We start from the raw sequence: 21,801 nt of genomic DNA, 5'->3' as shown, positions 1-21,801 counted from the left end.
GGCAACAGCTGTTGCATTAAATGTGCTAAATAAATAAATAAATAAATGAAATGAAAATTCAGATTTGCATCACAGGAATAAATTAAATTTGAAAATATATTCAAATAGAAAACTATTATTTTAAATTGTAATAATATTTCACAATATTACTGTTTTTACAATATTAATGTATTTTTAATCAAATAAGTGCAGCCTTGGTGAGCAGAAGATGTTTAAAGCGGTGAAAACATTACCGGTCCGCAAACAGAGCCTTGAGGAATCACAATATGAAAGGAGGCAATGTTTCATTACACATTTTTAGTTTATTATTCCATTGTACTATTTAAAAAAAAAAAACAGTTTTATTGATTTTTATTGAACAGTAACTGATTCTAATATAGTTGATCAACCTAATTATTTTGATTTTGATAATAAACATCTAATTGTAGATTATAACATTATGGTGATAACTGAATTTGGAGTGTTTTTTATTTATTTAACCAAGTGTTACTATAGGCGTTTTACTAAGGTTTTCCCTAATGTGTTCATAATGAAAATAGCCTCATGCCTCTCTTTCATCTTTATCTGTGTCTCAGGGATTTTACATTAAGATGAAAAGTTAAAACGTGGCTTAATAAGGTTATTTATTTAATAAGAAATGGGCTCAATTTGTATGTGTGCAAGAGAATGAATGTATGTACTGTACCTCCTCTTTTTTCCATGTCGCTCTGTGTGTACAAAGATGTTTTGAATGTGAACATTGACATTTTAAGCATGCTTAAGGTTTTTGATCATTTGCAAAAATAATGACTTTCATACAGGTTTTCACAAACACTTCTTTCATCTTCCATTGGTCAGAATTACATGTCGCCTTTAAATCATTAGATCAGCCTGTTTAAGACCACAGTATAGTCTTTATTATTACTTATTTAGTACCACAAATGATCCAGAAGTCACTGCTGCTGATCATAATGACCAAATTTCTTTTTGATACATATTGTTCTTTCCATTTCTTATATCCTGGGCATGTACGCAGGCGAGTTCTCCCGTGTTTGTGCCGGAAACCTCCCATGAGCTGCTCCACAGGATGACTGGTAAAGGTCTGTCCGCCCAGTACCGCTTCACCCGCCAGCCCTGTATCTATGGCAACAGCATGGTGTCCCTGCAGCTGACACTGAGCAACAACAGTGAGCAAGCCCTCGAGAACATCCACATCTCTGAGAAGAGTTCCAGCGGACAAAACATCCACCGCTTCAGCGCTATCGGTGAGCTCACCACGCTGTGTAATGCAAAGGAATAGCATGGCTTTCATAACGTGGACAATTGGACTTTCTTGCTTTTGTTTGAAATAAGAGTTTGAAGTATAAATCGTTCAGAAATTGATCACATTAAAACATAATCATGATCACATTAAAGCATAAACAGCCATGTTTGCATATCAATGCCTATTCAGCAACTACTACTACTTTTCATCCCTCCAATCATCCATCCATCCCTCTATCCCTTCAATCATCCATCCATCCCTCCCTCCAATTCCTCCAATCATCCCTCCATCCTATTCCTCTAATTATCCATCCATCCCTGTATCCCTCCAAACATCCATCCATCCCTCCAATCATCCATCCATCCCTCTATCCCTCCAATCATCCCTCCAATCATCCATCCCTCTATCCCTCCAATCATCCCTCCAATCATCCATCCATCCCTCTATCCCTCCAATCATCCCTCCAATCATCCATCCATCCCTCTATCCCTCCAATCATCCATCCATCCCTCTATCCCTCCAATCATCCATCCATCCTTCCATCGTTGTTGTTTTTACATAGGATATTCTTATTGTTGTGTACATTGAGTATTAATATTGTCTTTTTTTATTTATTTTTTATTATAGTTGTTTTTTACTTTGGGAATTTATTTATTTACTTATTATAAATTATATACTACATTTTATTAACATTGTATATTTATTTATTTGAATTATAGTTAATAATAGTTATTTATACATTTTTATTATTATTATTATTATTATTATTATTAATCTCGTCTTTTTTTTTCTGTTTTTTTTTTCTTCTCTTTCCCTTGGGAGACTTTACCTTCTTTTCACCCTTTAGTTTAATCTTTTTTCCCCCCTGAGATTGTCATGTAAACTTTAAATCAGTTCAGCTAATCACAAACCATCTAAATTTGATAGAATTCAGGAAAGCCATCCAGTTGTGTCTTATGTGTTTGGTAAATGTTAACAGATTTCTCCAGTACACACACGTTCACATGTTCCCCTTCTCCCTCCTTCAGCCCGTATTAATCCCGCTGATATGATTTCAGCCTGTGTATCGATTAGCAGAATCCTATCATCAGAACCAAACACACTCACATTCCCGATGTTTCTTTCTCTCTCACAAAACAGTTCTTAGTCATTCGCAGGACAGGTTTGGGTTTTATAACATAAATTGAATCATGCTTGTGTTGGTAAAGCATCACAAAGATTAATTTCATGGCTGTGAAAGGAGGATGAAGCTTCTTTCTATACTGTGCTTCACTTTCAAATTCAACTCTACACCAACTCTGGGCAGAGGAGCAGATATGTCCTTCCTTCCTTCCTTCCTTCCTTCCTTCCTTCCTTCCTTCCTTCCCTTCCTTCCTTTCCTTCATTTCCTTCCTTCCTTCCTTCCTTCATTTCCTTCCTTCCTTCCTTCCTTCCTTCCTTCCTTCCTCCTTTCCTTTCCTTTCTTCCTTCCTTCCTTTCCTTCCTTCCTTTCCTTCATTCCTTCCTTCCTTTCTTCCTTCCTTCCTTCCTTCCTTCCTTCCTCCTTTCCTTTCCTTTCCTTTCCTTCCTTCCTTCCTTCCTTCCTTCCTTCCTTCCTTCCTTCCTTCCTTCCTTCCTTCCTTTTCCATTCCTTTCCATTCCCTTCCTTCCATCCTTCCTTTCTTCCTTCCTTCCTTCCCTTCATTTCCTTCCTTTCCTTCATTTCCTTCCTTTCCTTCATTTCCTTCCTTCCTTCCTTCCTTCCTTCCTTCCTTCCTTCCTTCCTTCCTTCCTTCCTTCCTTCCTTCCTTTCATTCCTTCCTTCCTTCCTTTCATTCCTTCCTTCCTTCCTTTCCTTCATTCCTTCCTTCCTTCCTTCCTTCCTTTCCTTCATTCCTTCATTCCTTCCTTTCCTTCATCCCTTCCTTCCTTCCTTTCCTTCCTTCCTTCCTTCCTTCCTTCCTTCCTTCCTTCCTTCCTTCCTTCCTTCCTTTTCCATTCCTTTCCATTCCCTTCATTTCCTTCCTTTCCTTCATTTCCTTCCTTCCTTCCTTCCTTCCATTCATTTCCTTCCTTCCATTCATTTCCTTCCTTCCTTCCTTCCTTCCTTCCTTCCTTCCTTCCTTCCTTCCTTCCTTCCTTCCGTCCTTCCTTCCTTCCTTCCTTCCTTCCTTGATATGTAAACATTGCTTTGCTTATGTTTTTGATTTTGTTTTTGACCGCATGCTGACAGATGTTTCTCTCCCTCTTCAGAGCGCTTGGAGCCACAGGCGTCAGTAACAGTGTCCATGGGTGTGGACTTCAATGACTCCACACAGGCTGCACACTTCCAGCTATGGTAAGAGTTCACTGCATACTGCATATATGCCTCATACTCTATACAGCAAATCATATACATCGTTAAGAGGAACCAGAATCATTAAATCCCTTTCCATCTCTGCCTTGAGTCAATCTGCTTTAGTGGAACTAACACCCTTAGATCAGGTAGCTCTGACACGCCTGAGAATGAGGCATGATGGTGTTTGCTTTCCTCAAAAAACAGCATTCAGCAAAAGCATTAATAGACACTCACAATGCGTGCACAATATGATGGCGCTAGCATGTCATTATACAGATTAAATTACTGCTGTTCATTATCCTTACATAGGGTAAAATAAGACAAAATTAATTGTTCCCCTTTTCAATACGTTTTTAAAAAATAAATTATTACCGAATTGTGTGAATGGTAATAATATGCATTACATTTTTTTAATAATCTAATTTGGAGTGATTACACTTCCCCACAAAGCTTGTAATTGTTTTTTCTTTTTTCGATTACGCCGGAGGCTTTTGTGATCGATACAGTGAAATAGCCAGGCGTGAATAACATCACCATAAACAGCCGAGCCGGAGAGAGAGAGCGAGCAAGAGACCGGTAGATTATGTGTGCTAATGGAGCCAATGTGAGTTCAATGACATGGAGACGAGTGGGCACAGGTCAGGCCCGCACGCATGTCTGTGGCCCTAGACAAAAGCCGAGCTCATGGAGTCGGTTTAAGGAGGGATTCGGCCGCTCTCTATCACCGATACGTCAAGAGATTATGCCATATTAGAAAGAAATACCTGGATTTACTTTGCACGTTGATCCCTAGCCCGCTTATTTGGTCTCTAAATCTTTTTCTAGCCTGTTTCCCCTCATCACCTGATCTTCGTGGTGACCCTGTTCTCCCACTCCTGGATTCACTCTTTATTGGCTTCCTATTTCCCAGCCTGCTGCTCTTCATGATGGGACTTTAATGTCAGATTTCAGTCTTTATCGGAGTACCTGACAGTCTTCTTTCCTTCAATAGGCCACAGACAGTGAGGATGCTAATCAGTACGAATATGAAAATAGAAATGCCTTTCATTCTCCCCTCTCCCTCCTTCTTTCTATCTGTCTTTCGGCTCTCTCCATCTGTGGATCAGTGATGATTGATCCAGTGGGATGGTAATAACAGTTCTGTTTCTCAGCTAATTGACTACTTACAAAGAGAATTGGCAAACCTGACAATCAATAAGTTTATTCTTTTACTCTTTTGGGATGAGAGGGGGACCGAATACAAAATAGATTGGGTTTTAGTCTCTCCTCATGGATGTAAAATTGTGTTACTACTTTAAAAAACTGTAAACAACTATTATAACTTACCTAAAATGTTTTACTGCTTTATCACATCAATTCCTTAGTTAAGATGAAATCAAAATTAACCATATTTACTTTATTTGTACATATTTCTGGTAATTATTTTCTCGTTACTGAGCTTAAAGCTGCATTATGCAGCTTTGCTGACTTCTTCGCTGTTTTCTCGCTTTTTGCTCGCGGGTTTCTCTATAGAGCTCCCCCTACAGCTTCGGAATAGATATTTGACAACACTGTCGTTAAAACTCGTTGGCTCGTCCCATCTTCTCCCGCTGGTCATGTGCATTTGTTTTCAAAGAACCCGGCGAACGCACAGAGCCATGTCCACTGAGGTATGTATGATACACAGAAGGCTAGCATATAAATGTTTAGATAGTATATGTGTGCAGTGCCGTAAAGCAGTTTGTTACATCGCGAGACCTGATATCACGCGATGCTTCCTGGGCCCGCCGGCCCAAAGTTGCAAGGGTGGTTTTTCGTCTCACAGGCGCTCGAGGGGTGCGAGACGACCACCATTCAACCCGAAAACAGTCATATAACCATTCCAATGACTCCGAAGCTGTTCGGTTAAGATAAAAAAGTTACTTAGATCACCTTTAAGATGACATCAAATTGTCATAAATACCATACATGTAATTGTATAAGATGCAATCCTCTGTATTGTACCAAATACCATATATGTTGTACTACCATTGAAAATTCAGGGGTTGGTAAGATTTTGTCATGTTTTTGAAAGAAGATTGTAATGCTCACCAATACTGCATTTACTACATTTTGGATGTGTCTTGTGCGTCAGATCTTAAAGTGACAGCAGCCTAATAAACCCGCTGCTGCTGTGATGTCTGTCATTAAGGATAATCAAAGAACAAAAGCTTTAATAAGTTTTAATAGATTATTCTATTTTTAATTTATCATTTATGTAGTGACGATTATGTATTGTTTGATAACTTTATTGATTTTCTGTATATATCCTACCTGTTAGATCAAATATTAAAAATAACGGTATGTTGTTTCTACATTAATTTGGTGATTAAATGTGAAATTATTAAAATATAAAAATATATTAAAAACTTCAATGTAAAGTGCGATTGACAGCACGATTGACGATTTTAATCGATTGACAGCACTAAATGTATATTACAGTTTAAAATAACTTTTCTCTTTTCTCTGGAAAACAACCTTTTTTTTCAATAGTCAGCATTTATTTAAAATATAATTTCTTTGTAACACTTTAAAAGTTTATACTGTCACTTTTGATCCATTTAATGCATCCTTGCGGAGAATTCATTTCCAAAACTCTTTTACTGAGCACACACTTTTGAACAGTATTGTGTATATATAGAAGGGAAACATGGGAAAAGATGGACAGGTGTGTAGTGACCTGATGGTTCTGTTCTCTCCTCCTTCAGTACTAAAGAAGATGAATTCAGCGTGTCCATCCAGCCTGCGGTAGGAGAGCTGCTGCTGCCCATCACAATGAGTGAAGCAGACTTCACCAAAGAGCAGGGTAATACAAACACCTCTTAGCACTTACAAAACACAACACTGCTGCTGTAAAAACCTACAAATAACACTTAAACACCTCAAAAATACAGCACTGTCTCTTAAAAACATCTACGGACCACTCAAGAACACACTACTCAGGGCTGGGTGATACTCAATATATAAACGCCATTTTAAGCCTATGATTAGGGTGATTATTTCCTCGGCGTCTTCTATTTTTTCTAGCATGAAGAATCATAATATTTCCACCAAACAGCCATTACACCCAACTAGAATTAAAGTTTCAAAATCAAAATCTAGATCTAGAAGAATGCTGTTGTTTTTATGCATATAGTAATAAACATTGAGGGCCAGAGTTGACAAAACTCTTCAAACAAATGTTTCAAGCAGAGTTTTGAACTAATTCACTTAACCGATCATTTGATTTATGGATTCCGTTGCATTGACCTTACAAACGATGATAACAGACTATATTAAAACATCTTTTCTTAACATTGAAAACTTAATGGGCAAAAAAAAAGCATGAAGTCATTGGAAAAGTCATGATGTTACTTTATTTAAATAATTGTGAATATATCATAAAAAATCAATATATTGCCCAACCTAAACAGCATGTCTTAAAAAAACTCATATGCATGTGATCCATTCCCATATTCACACACATATGCGCTCCAGAGCTGCTTGGCCCAAACATGTTGGGAAAACCAGAGACCCTCACACACCACTTTGAGTGTGTGCAGTGTTTAGTTGATGAACTGGCTGAGTGCTGGTGACAGGCGTGCACAGCTGAAAAACTCAAATAAAGCAGCTCTTTACATATAAATCTGGTTATTTAAACACACACACAATCTCTCATGTAATACTGTCCCCGCTCTTCGAACTGTCCCTCTGAATATAACCGCTGATGCAGAAAGCTCAGACAGCCAAATCTGACACACATATACTTAACATGTACACCGCGAGCATCTCCGCTGAAGTTGTCCACGGAGATCTAGGCCTGACCATGACCCGTTCTCCGCAGGAACCTGGAGAAACTATTTTGCGGTGAACTAATTGATGTGAATGCGTTTATTTATTTATTTTTAAATCGGTTCTTTTAACTGTTTCTTGTCCTGAGTAATTTTTTCAATTTTAAAATGCTTTTTCTGCCTGCTTACAATGGCTGCCTCAAAAATCGCATACTCTGAGTATGTACTTCTTTTGAAAAAGTAATTACTTTGTAACCGTTCTTTATAGTATGAATGTGTTAGTATGATACATCCATCATAGTCATTGTCAGTTTTGTTGCTGCCATTCACAACTCCTCTAAGCATAGTAAAGTGTCCATCAGAAGCACGCCTTTCCCTTACTGTTTTATAAAATCTGTAAATTCTTCTCTTTTTACAGTGTTTTTCTCCAACTATATAGTAGGGGACGTATGGCGATTTAGGATGCAGCGAGTGTCTCAACCGTTCATGTAAATTTGGGGTGTTTGTTTGTCTGACCAATGACAGACTAGCTACTGGGAGACCTGTTTGAAAACAGTCATTACTTTTTTGTTTTTTTAGTTATGTTAGTGGTGCAGAAATTAACTTTAAACTTCTCCTGATCAAATTTGTTCCTCCTTCCTTAGGGCAACAAACCGTTCCAGCTAATAAAGCCAAACACAGGCATGGGAAAACCAAATAAATGGATGCCAAGAGGAGAAAAGCTTGGTTTAGCATGCATCTGGTTTGTTCGGATGCCTTTCGGGAACACACACACACACACCTGGCCCGTTAGAATACCTCTCTCCGCTTTACGGCCCAACATTAGGCCGACATAATGAAGCAGACGCTCTCCGAAAGAAGCGGCGGGTTTGATTTTTCATTTACGCTCAATGGATTCCTGCCTTGTCTTTTTAGAGAGCCGCCTATACCTTCACTCAGGACGACACGCGTGCGCGCACATTTTAATGAGAGAAGAGAGTGCTTCCCGCCTCACTATTTACAGACGAGGAACAGGAAGTAAGATGCTTTTTATAGCCAATCATTTATTCTTAATTGGGTGCTGTGGCAAAGGCTTTTAGCATAAGCCACGCTATATTCATTTACTCCACATTTTCTCTACAATAGAGCCTAATGGACAGATTTAAGACTTTAAATGAGCACTCTCAAAAACCTTGCCCCCTGAACGAGCGAGTGCGCGCGCGCGTGTGTGTTTGCACGTATCACTGTACTCTCTCACATTCACACCGTTTGAAAGCCACGCTGAAGTGGCTCGTAGTTTGTGCCTTTCAGAAAGAAAAGCACCCTGTCTGTCTGTGTTTTTTTAAGTGAAACACAACATTTTCATTTAGTCCAGTTTGGATGCATTAAGCTGTATTGTCCGCACACGTTTCCTTGGAGAAGCAACGGCGTTCTGCTTTTATGTGCTTGTTACCGCTCGACGAGGCTTATTCACGCCATCTCCGGCTAATGTCCTGCAAGGTCGCCGTGTTTCTCCGCTCGTGTTAGTCTTAATCAAGTCTAGTGGTCCAAATGTCGCATGCTCTTACCGAAGGCCGAGATTATTTTAACCCCGCACCTTTCGTTCTGTGCTAGTTATGTTAAATATGAAATAATGCACATGTATGCATGCTAGATGTTTCTTTCTAGAAATCTGAAGTGTGAGTTTCCTAAAAGCTTTTTCTGGAAGTGTTCCCTTTAGTTTAAGCTTGATTTAAGTTTTAAGATTTTAAAAGGGATAGTCGTCATATAATTCAGTCATTATTGATCAAAAGTGACAGTAAATACATTTATAATGTTATAAAAGATTTCTATTTCAAATTAATGCTGTTCTTTTGAACTTTCTCTTCATCAAAGAATCCTGAAAAAGAAACATGTTCCACAAAAATAAGTAACACAACTGTACAAAAATAAAATCAGAAAATCAGCATATTAGAATGATTTCTGAAGGATCATGTGACACTGAAGACTGGAGTACTTTTAGTAGGAATAATTGTATTACTGTACAGCACTTTGGTCAACGCTCTGTTGTTTTAATAGTGCTTTGAAATGAACTAGTAATAGCTGTAAATAAATAATATTTCACAATATTACTGCTTTACTATATTTTTGACTTTAGATATTTTTGAAGGGACTTGTCATTAAAAAAATACGTCTGACCCTAAACTTTTGAGAGTGTGTGTGTGTATGGACAATCACATTTGCTGTTTTTCATTAAAGAAGGTCATACAGGTTTGGAGTAAACTGGAGATTTTTTTTTATTTTTTTTATTCCATTCAAGGCTTCATTTTTCATCTCTTAACTTTATAAACAAGCACCTGCTGTTATATTCAACAAATATATGCAGGAAACTTACATAATTATGGCTCTTGCAGTTTAGAGTCTAACTTGGGCTCCCAGAACAATTTACAGAACAAAATGCTAATTCTGACTTTTTCAACTGTAACCTGAATACCTCCGTAGAGCCTAGATTACTCAAAGTCTAAAACTAATGATTATTTGTGTGCTCAGGTAAACTGGTGGGCATGAACGAGTCAACGGCAACAATTACCACAACGCCAGAGAACATCTCCAGCCAATCAGTAAACAGAAATGTGGTGTCTGCCGCCAACCTAGGTGTGATTCCATCCAATCAAGAGAACATACACAGGTAAAGAAAAAGTCTTGTTTCTTACAAATAATGCTTAATATGCCCAAAAATTTGTCATTTCCATTTTTAGTTTTACTGTAGTATTTTTTTTACGAGTTTAATAGATTTCTCTGCTCTCCAGGACTTGAATTTGTGTGTTTATGTCTTATCTAGCTATAATTTCAGGACATTTTGCAAGTTGCAAAGTTGCATAAAACTGACAAAACCTACTTTTGGGAATGTCATAAAAAGGAAAAGTGGTTTATGTGTCAGTTACACATCAGTTATGTTTCTTTCTCTTAAAATGCAGTTATAGTTAGGCATAGGGATGCGTGTATTTCTCGAACATTTACTGAGATTCACAGTTTTCAGAGTAATTACTATAGGACGTCTTTCTGACTTTGTAAAGGAAATAAAACAATCTGAATCTGAATCTGACTTTGTAAAGGACTATAGCAGCCAAAACTTTCATATACACACAAACACACACACACACGCAGCCATCTTGCTGACACACGGACGAACTTATTTGTCTCTGTCTCATATATGCACACAAACAAAGTGACGTTTGTTCTGTACTTTGGGTCGGTCTGATGTAGGGTAATTTAATTATAAAATATGAGCAAATATGAAAGCACCTTGAGAAGCATTAAAATCTTCCTCACAAGGACACACAGCACACAGGCTGAGTGGAAATCAATGCCTGCAGGTCTGTGGAAAAGGCCTATATTTCATTTAGAATACGCAATCGGGCAAATGAGAGCGTGTCATCAATCACGCGGCTGTTTCTTAACAGACATACTGGGAAAAAAACTCCTTTATCCTTCCTCTACAAACCTTTAGACACTTTTACACTAACAAACATATGAATGAGATGTTCTATGTGAGTTTCCTTTAAGAAAGTTTCAATTAACAAAGTTTAACAATGGCTCCGGTTTTAAACATTGTTGTAATGCAGTTTAGATGTTAATTACATACTTGTTCATACACTTTTACCAAGTAACGAGAAATATATGGTCTCTTTTTCCAACTTTGACACCTTTAATTGTATACTTTTCTTGTAGAGTTCATTATTAACATGTATGCACAAAGTTCTGCGCTTTCTGTGGTTAATGGTACCTGCTGGTGTGGTAGAGCTAATTGCCCCAGTTCTTCAGTGGATTGTGGGTGTTTGTGGGTTGCGGTTGTCCAGTTTGGCAGCAGGGGGCAGCACTGCTTCTGTCTAGAGCCGCAGCTGGAGAATGCTGGGAATCCAGGAGAGCAGCTTCTAAATGAGCTTGAAAAACAGAACTCTGTTCCTGTCCTCCTCTAGATTACAGAAAGAAAACATGCTGTCCTCTCTGCTACTAAACAGAGACCGAATGAATCGCAGCTATTCTCACTTTTGTTTTTTAGCAAGCCAAACCAAAGCAATAACAAGCAGCCATATCAGTGGGCTTATTATAGATAAGATGATTTTTTAGTGTGTTTAGTGATAAGAGGCGTTCACACTACACTTTTCGTTCCATTGACTTGAATCAAACGTGTATGAATGCCGGAGACCAGAAACGCAGGCTCGTGAAGTTTAGCTAAAATTCAAGTTTGGTGAACTCTGATCTGCGAATACATATCACCAGTAGAACATTGATATGCCACAGCGTGACCACTTAGCTGGATTAAGAAAACGCAAACTTTAAAGTGGAGTAGATTGGATGTTTTTACATTTTGGATTTATGATTATTTGAGAAAGAAAAAAAAGACATGCAGCATGTTTTAGCTGTAACCAGGCCTTTGTATACAGATGAAGCATATTTGTTATATGTGAGCAATAGCATCTGTCCTTCTTTAGAATGTGGATTGGGATTCATCAAAGGTTTGTCTTTGGATCCTTTCAGTACGTTCTTCACCAAGTCTTCCCAAGTCATCACAATCAGCTTTTAAAGAGTCTTGTGATGTCGGTCTCCTGGTCCTCTGCTCTCCTCCAGGAGTGTTTCATGTCCGTTTACGTCATATGTCATGCACGCTCTTTAGTGTATGTGTACTTCTATCCTCTGTGTGTTAGTTAGCAGCTGTGTGAGTGGAATTTGTTTCAGAGAAGAGGAGAGAAGCTTGTCCTTCATTCTGGAGAGGGACAGCTGGTCATCTGGTCACTCACATTAACCTCTATTAGTACAGAGGACTCTTAAAACAGACACACACGCTCACACACAAACATACTTGGCACGGACATTTGGCAATTGATGACTAATACCCTCTCTGCAGACTTGAGGACATAGAGGAACAAGATACCAGAATAAGGCTTTACCATATGGTGCAAAACATTTGCTTTCGGTGTTTAAGAACATGACTTGTATTTTGTTTAAGGAAATGTTTTCTGGCCTTTGCAGAAACGTGAATAGGAGATTTGAGGTAGTGAAAGTGGTCAACCGATATGGGTCAGTGATGGCCAGTACCAATCTTATTGAACTAAGTAGCTTTCGAATCTCAAGAAAACATGTCAAAATAAAGAAAATAAATAATTTTTTGCAACGTAAAGAATATAAATTTTATTTTTAATGACATGTTCAGGATAATTAAGGGTAATTATACATTTTCCCCTGAAAATATTTAGAATGCAGTAATGCATAATAATTTATATTTTTATATATAGGCTATATATAGGCTATATATATATATATATATATATATATATATATATAAAATGTCAATTTTTATATAATTATATTTATATTATATATATTTTATGTAAATATTTGTTTTGCTTAATTGCTAAAAAAAAAAATATTTTTTTTATTTATAAATATTTTAGTTTTTTTAATACAGGCAATGCAGCATGTACTACCATGGTAAATAAGTACTGTAAATATGTCACTATATTTTGGAAATTTTGGAGTATGGAAATGTATTTATTTATTTTTCATTATGGGAAGGATGATTGGCTAAATGTGCTTAATTGTAATTAATATAATTTCACAATTTAAAAAAACACTTTTTTTTTTTCCAATAAGTGAAATAGAATTTTATTTGTTTTTATTTTTATTTATTTTTTATTTTTTATTTGGGGGTGAAATATTATGTTTGAATGTTCATGACAGATTTCGTGTGGTTTACCCATTTACATCAACACCTTTGTGAATCTGCGAGGCAGACCCTTTATCAGTAAAATATGATTTAATAAATTGGCTGAGCAATGTTTCTTTCACTGTTTAGGTTCATCTGTGAAAGTGAATGATAACTGCTCCGTGTGAACAGGAATCTCACCAGTCTAGTCTTTAAGGTTGAATAAAGAGGCGACAGTCATTTAGTCTCTCTCTCTGATTAGGAGCAAGTGTTAGCGTGTGTGTGTGTGTGTGTGTGGATCGATAGCGGTCTGGCTGGCCAGCGCTGGGCTTCTGCTTTGCTTTTCTTCCCACAGCCTCAATTAATCCAGTTCAGAGGCCCAGTGGAGATAGACCAGAATACCAATGACCCATTTAGTGCCTGAACCACACCGTATACAACACACACACACACACACAGTGGGTAGAGCTGCTGTGGGTGTGTGAATGTTTATTTTATGTGAGAATGAGAGACAGATAGACAAGGGAGAGTTAAACAGAATAGCTGTCCAGTATCAGGACCTGCAGCTGTAATTGTACTCTGCCTCTGTGTGTGTGTGTCTATATTTGTGTGTGCAAGTTTAGATGCCACTGAAATCATGTAAATCAAGTGGCTTTGGGTTATCACACACACACACACACTGTGCCTCTGGGCCGTGTTAAGTTCGTGTGTAAATAAGATTTTTATAAACTGACTCCATTAGTTGTGCCGCAGGGACTTAAGAGATCAAAGTGTCATCAGCACACTGACATCAGAGATACAAAATACTAGATCCGTCTGTCTGAAAATCTGTCTGTATCTATCTATCTATCTGTCTGATGTTCTATCTATCTATCTATCTGTCTGATGTTCTATCTATCTATCTGTCTGATGTTCTATCTATCTATCTGTCTGACTCTGATGTTCTATCTATCTATCTGTGATGTTCTATCTATCTATCTGTCTGATGTTCTATCTATCTATCTATCTGTCTGATGTTCTATCTATCTATCTGTCTGATGTTCTATCTATCTATCTATCTGTCTGATGTTCTATCTATCTATCTGTCTGTCTGATGTTCTATCTATCTATCTATCTGTCTGATGTTCTATCTATCTATCTGTCTGATGTTCTATCTATCTATCTGTCTGATGTTCTATCTATCTATCTGTCTGACTCTGATGTTCTATCTATCTATCTGTCTGATGTTCTATCTATCTATCTATCTGTCTGATGTTCTATCTATCTATCTATCTGTCTGTCTGTCTGTCTGTCTGATGTTCTATCTATCTATCTGTCTGTCTGACGTTCTATCTATCGTTCGTTCATTAGGTCTGTCTGTCTGTCTGTTTATCTGTCTGTCTGTCTGTCTGTCTGTCTGTCTATCTGTCTGTCTGACGTTCTATCTGTCTGTCTGTCTGTCTGTCTGATGTTCTATCTATCGTTCGTTCATTAGGTCTGTCTGTCTGTCTGTCTGTCTGTCTATCTATCTATCTATCTATCTGTCTGTCTGTCTGTCTGTCTGATGTTCTATCTATCTATCTATCTATCTATCTATCTATCTATCTATCTGTCTGTCGTTCTGTCTGTCTGTCTGTCTGTCTATCTGTCTGTCTGACGTTCTATCTGTCTGTCTGTCTGTCTGTCTGATGTTCTATCTATCGTTCGTTCATTAGGTCTGTCTGTCTGTCTGTCTGTCTGTCTGTCTATCTATCTATCTATCTATCTGTCTGTCTGTCTGTCTGTCTGATGTTCTATCTATCTATCTATCTATCTATCTATCTATCTATCTATCTATCTATCTGTCTGTCGTTCTGTCTGTCTGTCTGTCTGTCTGATGTTCTATCTATCGTTCGTTCATTAGGTCTGTCTGTCTGTCTATCTATCTGTCTATCTATCTATCTATCTATCTATCTGTCTGTCTGATTGTCTGTCTGTCTATCTATCTATCTATCTATCTATCAACTGTCTGTCTGTCTGATGTTCTATCTATCGTTCGTTCATTCGGTCTACTGTCTATCTATCTGTCTGTCTGTCTGTCTGTCTGTCGTTCTATCTATCTATCTATCTATCTGTCTGTCTGATGTTCTATCTATCTATCTGTCTGATGTTCTATCTGTCTGTCTGTCTGTCTGTCTGTCTGTCTGTCTGATGTTCTATCTATCTATCTATCTGTCTGTCTGATGTTCTATCTATCTGTCTGTCTGTCTGTCTGTCTGTCTGATGTTCTATCTATCTATCTATCTGTCTGTCTGTCTGTCTGTCTGTCTGACGTTCTATCTATCGTTCGTTCATTAGGTCTGTCTGTTTATCTGTCTGTCTGTCTGTCTGTCTGTCTGTCTGTCTGTCTGACGTTCTATCTGTCTGTCTGTCTGATGTTCTATCTATCGTTCGTTCATTAGGTCTGTCTGTCTGTCTGTCTGTCTGATTGTCTGTCTGTCTGTCTATCTATCTATCTATCTGTCTGTCTGTCTGTCTGTCTGATGTTCTATCTATCTATCTATCTATCTATCTATCTGTCTGTCGTTCTGTCTGTCGTTCTGTCTGTCTGTCTGTCTGTCTGTCTGTCTGTCTGTCTGTCTGATGTTCTATCTATCGTTCGTTCATTAGGTCTGTCTGTCTGTCTGTCTATCTATCTATCTATCTATCTATCTATCTATCTATCTATCTATCTATCTGTCTGTCTGACGTTCTATCTATCGTTTGTTCATTCGGTCTGTCTGTCTGTCTGTCTATCTATCTGTCTGTCTGTCTGTCTGTCTGTCTGATGTTCTATCTATCGTTCGTTCATTCGGTCTGTCTGTCTGATTGTCTGTCTATCTATCTATCTATCTATCTATCTATCTATCTATCTATCTATCAACTGTCTGTCTGTCTGTCTGTCTGATGTTCTATCGTTCGTTCGTTCATTCGGTCTACTGTCTGTCTGTCTATCTATCTATCTATCTGTCTGTCTGTTTGTCTGTCTGTCTGATGTTCTATCTATCGTTTGTTCATTCGGTCTGTCTGTCTATCTGTCTGTCTGTCTGTCTGTCTGTGTCTGTCTGTCTGATGTTCTATCTATCGTTCGTTCATTCGGTCTGTCTGTCTGATTGTCTGTCTGTCTGTCTATCTATCTGTCTGTCTGTCTGATGTTCTATCTATCGTTCGTTCATTCGGTCTACTGTCTGTCTGTCTGTCTGTCTGTCTGTCTGTCTGTCTGTCTATCTATCTATCTATCTATCTATCTATCTATCTATCTATCTGTCTGATGTTCTATCTATCTGTCTGTCTGTCTGTCTGTCTGTCTGATGTTCTATCTATCGTTCGTTCATTCGGTCTATCTGTCTGTCTGTGATGATCTATCTATCTATCTATCTATCTATCTATCTATCGTCATTCTGTCTGTCTATATCTGTCAGGTATTATGTGTGTGTGTGTGTGTCCTGATTGTCAGATGTGATGCCCTCTCCAGTTGGTTAGCAGTTTACTCTGACGGCCCTTGTGTCTCATGCTGTCATGACTAAATGGTGGCCATTGTGTGTGTGTGAGACAGAGTTTGAGAGTCAGAGAGGGGCCTCATGGTGGGACAGGGGGCATGTGTGCTTCTCAGTGCTAAAAGGGGTCCCTGTGTGTGTGGGTGTGTGCTAAACGGTCCATTGTTGTATAATAGGGTGTGTAAATGGGAGGCAGATGGCAGTGTATCAGGCACGTGGGTCCTCCTTAGTGAGAGAGAGAAGGATAGACAGACAGGAAGGAGGTACAAGGGCGTAGAGGTCGGACAGGGTCGTGTCTCCACTGTCAGTACGTTCACTAGTGTTTCCAGTCTGTGACGTTACCACGGTTACTGGACACAAAGAATTCTCCCACAGCGCTATGGAACGGTTCATTAGTACAGTTCACCACTGTTACTACTAGAGCTCACTATAGCTGACTTACAGCATACAGTGCCATTTATAGGACAGTGACAACACATCCATTCACGTTTTTTATTATGCATTTTAAAATCGATAGTGGCTTTCCCTGGATGTTTGGTCAAAAAGCGTTCCAGTAGTGCAAAAATACACTTATTCAAACTGCTGTATCACTGCACATCACACTGAATTATTCCTCGTTCTTTCCATTATACCTGATTTGCATTAAGCAATCTTCTACTACATATCAGTGACTAAATCTACTGGCAGAAGGATGCCAAGTAAAACATACTTACTCAATTAGCAATATTTAAGTATACTTCGCTCCAAGTGTGAAACGACGGAGCTAAATGAGTCCCCAACAAAAATCATCCAACATAATTGGATTTGCTTAATGGTTTGCTACTGGTGTGAATTTCCTTTAATACTGCAGCATGTATATCACACATTGGAGCTTTTATTGAAATAACTGTTTTATGCTTTACTCCTTCACTACTGAAGTCTTCTTGTCCTCTGCACTCTGTTTAGTGCACACCCCCACTTTTTGCTCGCTGTCGCTGTCTGGCTACCAGGTTCGAGTCTGTGATTGACAGGAGTGTGTCCCTTGGCCCCTAATAGCTTCTTAATCAGACCAAATAATAGACTGCCATGCCTGTTCACCACACACACACCCACACACACCCACCCACCCTCTCCCATGCTCCAATATGGGTATGGTACAAATCTATGTGCTTTATGAAATGCATTTATTAATTTACTTTAGTCATTGCTATTAACTGTTGGAAACCTGATATCCGTTTTGGAAAACATCTTACTTTGCTGTTATGTTATGTTATGTTATGTTATGTTATGTTATGTTATGTTATGTTATGTTATGTTATTTGACATATAGAACAGTATTTACATTATTATTATTATTATTATTATTATTATATAGTGTATACTGTATGTATATATATATTTATATATATATATATATATATATATATATATATATATATATATATGAAGAGTTCAGATGCAAAAGCTTCTAAGTGCCATCTGAAATTTTCTTCTAGAATGATCATTTGTATCAAGCTCATATATTTAAGTTCAGTAATTTCACTTAAATGACAATTAATAGGTAATTTTCATTGCCATGTAAGTGAAATTACTGAACTTAAATATACGAGCTTGATAAAAATGATCATTCTAGAAGAAAATTTCAGATGGCACTTAGAGGCTTTTGCATCTGAACTCTTCATATATATATATATATATATATATATATATATATAGTAGTGCTGTCAAATTGATTAATTGATTAATCGCATTTAACAAAAGTTTTTGTTTATATAATTTGTGTGTGGCTGGCATCTTCCATTTATTTCTCTAATTTATTTGATGATCTCACTCACAGTTTGTTTTAAGTAATGTCATGTTCATTGATTGTCTACCGAAGAGTCATTTCAGATGCGTTTCAACTTTCAGATGAGAAAGTTATTACATGTAGTGGAAAGATTACTTTTTGGAATAATATACAGTACAGGCCAAAAGTTTGGAAACATTACTATTTTTAATGTTTTTGAAAGAAGTTTCTTCTGCTCATCAAGCCTGCATTTATTTGATCAAAAATACAGAAAAAAAAATGTAATATTGTGATATATTATTACAATTTAAAATAATTGGTTTTCAATTTATTATACTTTAAATTATCATTTATTTCTGTAATGCAAAGCTGAATTTTCAGCATCATTACTCCAGTCTTCAGTGTCACATGTGACATCCAGTCTATCACATGAACCTTTAGAAATCATTCTAATATGATGATTCATTATCAAAGTTGGAAACAGTTCTGCTGCCTAATATATTTGATGAATAATTATTTTAAATTGTAATAATATATTGCAATATTAAAAAAAAATTCTGTATTTTTGATCAAATAAATGCAGGCTTGATGAGCAGAAGAAACTTCTTTCAAAAACATTAAAAATAGTAATGTTTCCAAACTTTTGGCCTGTACTGTAAATGTATGAATTGTGCATGATAACATTAAGAGTATTTGTTAAAGTAAATTAAAGTGTCTATTCTGTTTTAATTATGAAAATCCAATGTTCTTTTATTTCCTTCATTTTTGCGTGTGTGTGTGTTTGCAGGTTTGCTGGTAAGACGGTGAGTTCTGGTTCTCTGGTCCTGGTGTCAGTCGCCCTGAAGGATCCTGATGCTCTGATCACCGTTAACACCGAGAAAACCGTGATCGCCTCTATGCTCCTGAGACAGTTTAAAACGGCCCTGACGAACATCACCCCCTAGAAGTGCTCACAGTCACCCTTTCACACTCACAAGCTCAGTGCCATAATTCAAGTAGAGCTCACTTTGGGTTATAATGACACTTTGGATGGTTTGTATTGTCTTGAGAAGATATCCTGTCAGGTTTTTGAGTGTGTAAAGCACAAAACAGAAAGACTTTATATCTGTCCACATTCTCTATGCCCCAAATATGCTTGCATTAGTCTCTGCTTTCATCAAGAGTGCATCAATGTTCTCTGCTAATCTGTATTCGGAAATTCTTTTCGAGCTCAATACTGACTCTTTGGACTTTTTTTTTTCATTGGGAAGATTTAATTTCGACAATTCCCAGATAACATGATGTCACCAGTATGTACCTTTTTTCTGTCTGCGCTTAATGTGATCAAAACACGCAAAATGTTCAGACACGTGAAGTGCCTTCCTTTAAATGATTATTCCAGGAGCCCGACAGGCTCTCAGACGAGTTACATTTACTCATAATTACAGTGATTAAAAAATGTATGTAAACTAAGTTCTTGATCGTTTGGTTAATTTGTGTGATGTTAGCTGTGATGTTATTGTCATATGACCACAAGACATGATGTCTGGTTTAAATGAAGCGGATCAAGAACAGTCACTTCCTCTGATTGGATGAGCCAATCAGGAGTTTTATGTACTGTGATATTATAGGTTCTGTTCTCTTCAGCGTTTAGCATGAATGCAGGTAACAGGTATGTATTGTAGTTCTTTGAGAATTTGTGTTACGAGAGTGAAGGTACTTCTCAAATACCGTGCAAGGATTTAGTTTATGTTGTATCGATTGCAGGCCGTCCTGGACACAACAAAATACAGCATTCAAGGAGTTTGCAAGCAGGATCTGTCTCTGCCAATGGGAACTCTGCTTTTTTTTCTACAAGATAACAAACATGTTGTAGGTGAGGAAGTTAAGAAGAACAAAAGGTAAGAGATGTCCAAAAAAGCGGCAAAGCCACACACTACTTCAGTGTCACATGATCCTTCAGAAATCATTCTAATATGCAAGGAACATTTCTTATTATTATCAATGTTGAAAACAGTTGTGCTGCTTTTTGTGGAAACCGTGATCTAGTGCCATTGAAAAGTTTGGTGTGAGCTAACGTGTAATGCTTTCACATTAATCATAACGTTAATGTCATAAAACACTTGTTCCCATAAACACACACTTCCTGACTCTAGAGGCCTCTTTCAGCCCTGTCGATGTGTGTATGCGTGTGTGAGCATGTATATCGAGAGATTTTTTTCAGTACATTTGCTCATTAACTGAGAGAATTTGTAGTTTATGGCCAGTATGAGGCTTTTTTCCCTCTGTCAAGCAACAAGCCACATCTTTATTGAGCATTATGGCACTTGTTGTCTATCACTGCAGTAACACACAGCCCAGATATGATGTGTGTAGCTGACGTTTTTATGTGCCTCTGAGAGATGGAACGGACGCCTGCGAGAGAGAATTCGGCAGCATCTCCTTCCATCACTGGAGGCTGTTAAGATGTCAGTGTGCCGTTAAGATGCACTCCAAAAACGCCCTGAGAAACACACTCATCATGCGCACACCTTGCGTGCTTAGCTGGTTTATCTCCGCCTGGCTTTTATCTCTGTGTAATAATGATGATAATCATTATAAATCATACTGTTGATATAATAAATGGTGAAATCTCTAAACTATGAGGCAAAGGTATGAACTGCAGTGTTATACTGTAAAAATAATGATTGTTAAAATAGATGACTATAGCCCCTTCAGAACATTAGGGACACAGATTTTTAGACTAATTATTTTACTAAGCATTTAATTGCAATTATTTACATTTTACATATTAGCTAGTTTTTTAAATATCATGTTTAAGTGAACATTAGGGAATTTATTCAAGTCCCCCTGGTGAAAATCAAGCTTTTAATATTGTTTATATGTCTATCTATTTGGTGTTTTTAATATGCTTTAAGACAAACCATGTGCAAATTCATAAGTCAACACCATTGCTGAGTATTTTCTCTTTAAAACTGCAGTGAACCAAAGACAGTCTCAAAAACACGGGTTGAAATTGCTGGTGTTTCTGTCGTCACAAACTACCTTGTAACCAATCAGGTCAACGTGTGATCGTCAACCAGTGGATCTCTGAGCTGGAGTGAGTGAGTGGAGGCGGGACTCATTTGAATATTCATAAAACCGCAAATACTAAATGAAGCAAGGGTGTAGAGTTACATTCAAGCATTTTAAGGCATGGATAATTTTTTTTCAAAGAAAAAAATGTTTAAATGTGTCATTTTGGTGATCAAGGATGAGTTTTAAGCGATACAATCATTGACTACAGGGGGACTTTAGGGTGTCGTGTTACTGTATAATTATACAGTTAAGAACAGTAATATTATTTAACTACTTACTATATAATTATTACTTATGTAGGCTACTTACTGTATAATTAGGGTTAAGGTTTGGTTTAGGATTAGTGGCAAGTAATTATTCAATATTTATGTTATTACTATAGTGTAAGTGTAACGGGGTACTGTAAAATAAAGTGTTACATTTTCTTTCTTTTTTTTTTTCCCAATCAGTTTTTTGTAATTTCTTGGGAATA

At 37.4% G+C, this 21,801-nt stretch overlaps 1 protein-coding gene across 2 annotated transcripts in view; it reads left to right on the top strand.

Annotated features, from left to right (window-relative positions):
* The window catches only part of ap3b1a (adaptor related protein complex 3 subunit beta 1a), a 54,280-nt gene extending 34,556 nt beyond the window's left edge, over positions 1 to 19,724 (top strand). For both annotated transcript variants that reach the window (XM_084136886.1, XM_084136885.1), the window contains exons 23-27: positions 1,016 to 1,244; positions 3,476 to 3,560; positions 6,287 to 6,384; positions 9,857 to 9,995; positions 19,060 to 19,724. In XM_084136886.1, the coding sequence (XP_083993012.1) occupies positions 1,016 to 1,244; positions 3,476 to 3,560; positions 6,287 to 6,384; positions 9,857 to 9,995; positions 19,060 to 19,216 (708 nt within the window). In that variant the 3' untranslated portion in view covers positions 19,217 to 19,724. The remainder of the gene's footprint in view (positions 1 to 1,015; positions 1,245 to 3,475; positions 3,561 to 6,286; positions 6,385 to 9,856; positions 9,996 to 19,059) is intronic.
* The last annotated feature ends 2,077 nt before the right edge of the window (positions 19,725 to 21,801 follow it).

Source organism: Abramis brama (genome assembly GCF_963993115.1).
Source record: "Abramis brama genome assembly, chromosome: 15".
Classification (NCBI taxonomy): Eukaryota; Metazoa; Chordata; class Actinopteri; order Cypriniformes; family Leuciscidae; genus Abramis; species Abramis brama.
Note: the sequence above shows the minus strand (reverse complement) of the source record. Positions and strands in the feature narration are given on the sequence as shown.